At 51.0% G+C, this 6,915-nt stretch overlaps 1 protein-coding gene across 1 annotated transcript; it reads right to left on the bottom strand.

The window, feature by feature from the left end:
• Positions 1–479: 479 nt before the first annotated feature.
• On the bottom strand, positions 480–1,904 carry Abhd16b (abhydrolase domain containing 16B). Its single transcript, XM_051144981.1, has one exon. The coding sequence runs from the start codon at positions 1,902–1,904 to the stop codon at positions 480–482; it is 1,425 nt and encodes a 474-aa protein (XP_051000938.1).
• Positions 1,905–6,915: the final 5,011 nt, after the last annotated feature.

Below are 6,915 nucleotides of genomic sequence, written 5' to 3'. Positions count from 1 at the left end.
GTGGAAATGGGTAGTGGGTACTGCACAGCAGCCACTGCTGAGACCAGCTAGCCATGAGGCCCTACAGTGCTGGTACTCTCCTTTCACTAGGAACTACTTGAATCATTGCGTGGTGTTCTCCGGGAGCTACCCCGTAGCCCAACCGTGTGAAAAATGCATTTCCCTGTGGCCCCAAAGCCTCTCCTAGTCTCCCATGATCAGACCCCACACATTACCATAAATTGGATCAGGGTCATCTTTACATTCCTTTCGAGAATTAGGCACAGGCCTGTAGATGTGTTCGAGGAAGAGAAAAGACAGAAGCAGGAAAGAACAGAGAAAAAGGTGAAGGCAAATACACGCCAAGATATATTGCCCACTCTCCTAGACACCACGATCCCGGCAAAGCCAGCTTTTCTGTAGAGATGTGAGGAGAGGACCAGTTGCAGGGAGGTGGAAGGTATACAAGTGTGCAAGTGCAGGAGTCACATAAACACTGGCTACAGTGCCCAGGGCAACTGGAAGTCCTCAGGCTCCAGTGGGCTGCAGTGTGTAGCCTCCAGGTTCTTGAGGTGCCTGCGTGCCAGGAACAGTGCCAGCTGCCGGCGCCGCCGGGGGCTCAGGCCTTTGCCCACAAACCAGGGGAAGGTAGGTCCGTGTGGTCCCCAGGTCTCCGCATCATCCAACTCCTTCCGGCGGCGCTCACGATAAGAACGCAGCGTTGCCAAGCACCACTCATCATCGACGCGGTAGCGCGCATAGAATGTAGCTTCTTCAGCCAAGCTGCTGGCACGTAGCCACCGGGTTACCACCTTGCGGCCCTCGCGGGCCATCACAGACGGGTATCTGTGCTGCAGAAGGCGCAACAGCAGCTCGTTGCCACGGTTACCCTCCACATCGCCCTCCGCTTGGCAGGATGTTAGAGTGGGTATATGGTTCGAGGTGCTGACAACATCATCTTGTGTGCGTCTGAGCAAGAGTACTGGGCCTGGGTAGCAGCACAGCTGCTCAGCAACATTGAGGTTGAAATGCTCTCGTACAGTGCGTACTACCAGCCCCTTCCAACTTTGGGGCATGACCTTCAGCGCTAGTGGCACAAGATCATCAAAGGTGGCATCCAGCACCAGTGCACCCAATTCTGGGTAAGTCATGGTGGCCCAAGTGGCCGTGAAGCCTCCTATAGACCATCCATAAACCACCACGTGTGCTGGCGGGAAGTGTAGGCGGTGCAGTGCGTACTTGACCACCACATCCATTGCATTTGCGTCGTGTTGAGGGAAAGGTGCACCTGTGCTGCCCCCGAAGCCAGGGTGGTTCCATCCTAGCACTGAATAGCCAGCCTCCAGAGGTGCGGACAGGCAGCCCATCTCATAGAAGCCAGCATTGCCCTCGCAGCATATGACTAGGCGCAGGCCGCGCCCATGGCTGCCGGGATGCTGGCGGCGATCCATGAACATTGTGTCAATCTCATTGCCATCGCAGGCCACCAGCTTGGCACGCCGCCCACGGTAGCGCTCCACTAGTCGCTCTTGGCCTTGCTGTAGTAGAGGCAGTAGCGCGCGCGTCATCAAGAACATAGAGCCAGGGTATACAAGCCAGCGGCCCAGGGAATGGGCCAGTGCGTAGCTGGCGAGCTGCGTGGGAAGCTCACGTATCTGCTGGAGGAGGCACTGCGTTTGGCTCCGAGCTCCACGTGGAGACCTCGTGAGTGTGTCCTCGCCCAGCGCGGCATCATGCAGCAGCCACACACCCGCTGCAGCCGCAGCGCATGTCAACGCACGGTGACTGCTACTGCCAGTGCTTGTGGCACGCACGTCATCCCAGCGGAAGTCCACCGGCCAGCTGCGGAAGTTGTAAGTGTAGTTTGCTGTCAAGTAGATCTTGAAAACGTGCACTAGTGCCTTTACAAAGCAGATGACACACATGGGCACTGAAGCCCTGCACTGTTCCCTGCTAGCCCCAAGGCCTGAAGGCCCAGTCCTGGTTGTGGACTGGCAACAAGAGACGCAGGCCCGGCCCAGCGGGCGGCTGCCGAGGCAGGAGCCACTCGCAGCGCTCTGATGGCATGCCTCCTCTTGGTAGGCCCCACTGGCCTTTGTGACCTGTGCCTTCCAGGACCGAGGGAAAGCTGTACCGCTCAGTTTTGTGAGTCATTGTTGCTGGGAGAAGTGACGCTAGGGTAACAGGCTCACAAAGGGTTCTAAGGCTTGGTGTATCTCAAGTTCTGTCCCACCTCCCAGGACAGCACCTTAGGACCTCACAGCTGTTTGCTACCATCTTTCTAGCACCTTGAGCAGCTCCTACGTGAAGACAGGCAACCAACGAGGCCAGAAATAAGCAGCCTTGACTCCTTGACTTTTTCATTATTGGGGCAAGAGAATTAAGGAAAAGGGATTTCCCATACTTGGGCCAAATTTGTGTGAGAACACACCCTTAGCTCCTCCTTGGATCTTGGGGGGTATATTGGTTTGTATTTCTAGCAAAAAAAATCTAGGTTAGAACAGAGCTGCTGCTGGGTGTGGTGGCGCACACCTTTAGTCCCAGCACTTGGGAGGCAGAGGCTGGCGGATCTCTGTGAGTTTGAGGCCAGCCTGGTCTACAGAGCAATTTCCAGGACAGCCAGGGCTATACAGGGAAACTCCGTCTGGGGGGGCGGGGGGGGCAGAAGGAACAGAATTGCTGTTGGGGTTAGGAGTGTGTTTGCTTGTAGCCTGATTCCTGCATCTCCACGTTTACCATCCCCAAAAAGAAGATGAGGGTTGCCTAGCAACATCACACACACACACACACACACACACACACACACACACTTTTTCTGAATCCTCTTTTCACTGGGCCAACAGCATCAATGACCTCCAGGTGGGTCTTGCCCAGCTGCAGTTCCTCTTTTTAGCCCCTGGTTGAGTATCTCTCTCTCTCTCCCACTTAAACCAACCTTCCTCTTTTCTAGAGGGTTCTAGTGGGTAGGTTCCTCTTTTTCTCCTGCACTAAAGATGACAGGCTCACCTGAGGGTCAGACAGAGCTGGAGAGCAGCATGCTGCAGTGCCCAGGGACTCATTTGGCAGAGATCCAGGTCTGAAACAAATTCTAAAAGCAAGGAAATCCAGCGAGAGCCCCTGAGTTCAAGGGCCAGGCCTACTTGAGAAAGCCCAGGCTTCTAGGGAAGGTGGTTTCAGGCTCTCCCTCTCCTCTTTCTATTAAGGCACTGACTGTCCCAAGCAGCTCCAGAGCTTTGACCCCCGCTGAGGAATGCTGCTGTCGATAGAGGTGACAGAGGAGTTGGGACTGTTGTGGGGGATCTGAACAGGAATGGCCCCACAGGCTCCTGTGTTGGAATGCTTGGCCTATAGGGAACTGCACTATTAGGAGCCATGGCCCTGTCAAAGGAAGCGTGTCACTGTGGGAGCAGGCTTTGAGGTCTCATAAATTCCAGTGTGGCACACAGTCTCCTGCTGCCCTTCAGATTAAGACGTAGAACTCTCAGCTACCTCGTGGGCACTGTGTCTGCCTGCATGCCACCGTGCTCTCTGCCACGGTGATAATGAACTAAACCTCTGAACAGTATGCTGGCCCCAGTTAAATTAAATGTTTTCTCAGAGCTGCTGTGGTCATGATGTCTCTTCACAGCAGTAAAAACCCCAAGACAGCTAGCACCAGAATTCATATTTGGAGAAGCTATTTCCCACCCCTATCCCAAGCACAAATAAAATGCCTAATATCCACTTAAAGTCGAACTTCAGATAGACAACAAACCTGTGTCTCTGTGGGTGTGGGTGGGTGTGTCTGTGTGTACTGAGACAGGGTCTCACTGTGTGGTTCTCACGGGCTTCAAGCTCACAGTCTTCCTGTCTTAGGTATGATTGTTGGGGTTCTAGTGTGGTCCCCCATGACTTCACAGAGGTGCAGAAGCATAGCTTTTACTTTCAGTACAGTATTTGCTAAAATACATGAACTAGTTAACACTTTCTTGTAAAAATAGGCCTTCTGTTCAATGGCTTTGCCCAGCTATTAGCTCATATAAGTGCTCTGAGTGTATATAAAATAGGTCGGGCCAAGCTTTGGTGCTCAGTATATTAGATGTGTCAAACATGTTTTTGTTAAATGTATTTATTGTGTGTGTATGTGTGAGGGCATGCACACACTACTCCATATATGTGGAGGTCAAACTAATAGAAGTAGGTGCCCTCCTACCATACAGGTGCCAGGGACTGAAACTCAGATTGTCAAGATTGGCAGCCAGCACCTGTAACTTATAAGCCACCTTACCAGCCCTTAAATACATTATTTTTTTTTAATAAAAATAATGTTTTATAAGCAAAACATGATGGTGGCTCATGCCTTTAATCCCAGAACTTGGGAGGCAGAGTCAGATGGAACTGTGGGTTAGAGGCCACCCGGGTCTACAGAGTGAATTCCAGAACAACCAGGGCTACACAGAGAAATCTGATCTTGAAAAAAAAATTAGTTTTATTTATTTTATATGAATGTTTTGCATGTATGTATGTATGTATGTATGGCACCATGTGTATACCTGATACCCACGGAGGTCAGAAGAGGGCACTGGGTCCCTTGGGACTGGAGTTACAGATGGCAGGTGGTTGTTAGCCACCATGTGGGTGCTGGGAGCCAAATCTGAATCCTCTGCTGCTGAGCCATCCCTCTAGCTGCCGTTAATCTTTTTTTTTTTTTTTTTTCCCCCCAGACGGTCTCACTACATAATCTTTGGCAGTCTCAGACCTGGGTGTCCTCCAGGACACACAGTGGTGCTCATCTGTATCCCAGGACTTAGGTGACTGAGACAGGAGGATTGCTGAATGCCAGCCTGGACTATCTGGGGAGTTCCATACCAGCCTGGAACATGCAGGCAGACCCTTACCACCTCTCCTCTCAACAAAACAAAACAGAGTCAAGCCAGTGGCATATGCCTGTAATCCCAGCACTCGGGGAGGCAGAGGCAGGTGGGTCTCTATGAGTTTGAGACCAGGCTGGTCTGCAAAGTAAGTCCAGGACAGCCAAGGCTACAGAAAGAAACTTTGCCCTGAAAAAAACCAAAACTTCCCAGCACTCGAGAGGCAAAGGCAGGTAGATCCCTGTGAGTTCGAGGCCAGCCTGGTCAACAAAATGAGACCAGGACAAAAGGGATACACAAAGAAATCCTGTCTTGAAAAAACAAAGAAAAAAAGAATAAGAAAAAAAGAAAAAAGAAAAGAATGAAAAACAAAGCAAAAGAGAAAAAAGAATATTTACAACTTATATGTATCTAAGAATATGTAACACCATCATAAGTCAAAGGATATCTTTTTTTTTTTTTTTTAGATTTATTTACTTATTAAGTATACAGTGTTCTGCCGGCATGTACACCTGCATACCAGAAGAGGGCATCAAATCTCATTATAGATGGTTGTGAGCCATCATGTGGTTGCTGGGAATTGAACTCAGGACCTTTGGAAGAGCAGCCAGTGCTCTTAACCTCTGGGCCATCTCTCCAGTCCTAGGTATCTGTTTTAAAATTTGTTTATCTGAAGTTTTGGGGGTTTTTTCTTTCTGTTTTGTTTTTGAGACAGAGTTTCTTTGTGTAGCCTTGGCTGTCCTGGAATTCACTCCATAGACCAGGCTGGCCTCAAACTCAGAGATCGGCCTGCCTCTGCTTGCTGGGACCAAAGGTGAGCACCACCACCACCCAGCAAGTTTTTCTAATCTGGCAATTCCACCCCAGATGCTATACACCCACCCAGCTCTGAACCCCAGATTCTTCTGACTGTCCAGGTTGCTTTTGTGTGTGCCAGTTGGGCCTTTCTACTCACTGGTCAGGTCTGAGGACTACGGTATGTCTTAGGGTTTTTCCACCTCCATTCCTTAGATCCTGGGTTACAACAGTCTTGGAAAGAGTCCACTAGGCACCTCAGCTTTAGGCAAGGGATTGACAGTGTCCTGGATATTTGTGGTCCTTACTCTTCTGAAATGGCCATCCCTTGCCCTGTAGGGAAAGAAAGTAGTTTAGGGAGGAGATGGAAACTTTAGGGAGGTTGGGGCATTCACTCTCTAGAATCATCTCATAAACTGATGATGCCGGCCTTGCTGCTCAAGGTGCCAGGGCTACTTGGTGTGAGACTTGGGGATGACTTCTGTAGCAGAAGAGAGAATGAAATGTCCCTGCCTCTTCAGCCCAGGCCCAAGCAGCTGGTGAGAAAGATTCTTTGAGGATTTGGAAGCTGCAGACCCTGCAGATAAATTAGCCTCAGTGGCAGTGGCACTGTCCTGAAAGGCTGTCTGCAGGCACTGCCTTTTGTTTATTACTGGAGGCAAATCTCCCAGCTTCATCTGCTCTGAGACTTTTAGAAACAGAGGATATTATATTCTTCAGCCAAACCCACCTGCCCTTAGCTCGCCCCTGTAAAGAGAAGGAAACCATTGGGAAAGCCAGAGACCAGATTTTGGGAGGCAGAGGTCAGTGAACTGGAGTCACCAGTCCCCAGGGGCTCCAGGCCTTAGTGTGTGTCTGGCCTGGGTCTTGACCCCACCAATCCTCAGGATCCCAAGTGCCCCAGAACCACCAGCTCTGTCCAGAGAGGAAAGCATGTGGCAAGGAGGGAGCTGTCCTGTACTCAAGAGTCCCCTAGACTGGACCAGCAGCAGCACAGCAGCAGCAGGGTCCTTTTGCCTTCAGCCCCCCTCTGTTTATAGCAGTGTAACAGTGTGGGGGAGGGGAATGGGACTCTGAGTTTCTGCTTATCAGCTTATGGAAGAATCCTTGCCACCCACCCCTTCCAAGGAGACATCCGAGTATGCACCATACCCCCACACTCCACCCCCACTGGGGCCTGCTGGTCCAGTACCTCCCCCCTTCCCCCACTGAAGCAGTGCATCCTCTCTGGCCAGTTCTGTTCACCTCCCTAGAGGCTCTTGATTTATGCTGTTGAGTCTGAAAAGCTAAC

This window comes from Acomys russatus, chromosome 4, assembly GCF_903995435.1.
Source record: "Acomys russatus chromosome 4, mAcoRus1.1, whole genome shotgun sequence".
Taxonomy (NCBI): Eukaryota; Metazoa; Chordata; class Mammalia; order Rodentia; family Muridae; genus Acomys; species Acomys russatus.
The sequence above is the reverse complement of the archived record's forward strand: the minus strand, read 5'-3'. Positions and strand labels throughout refer to the sequence as shown.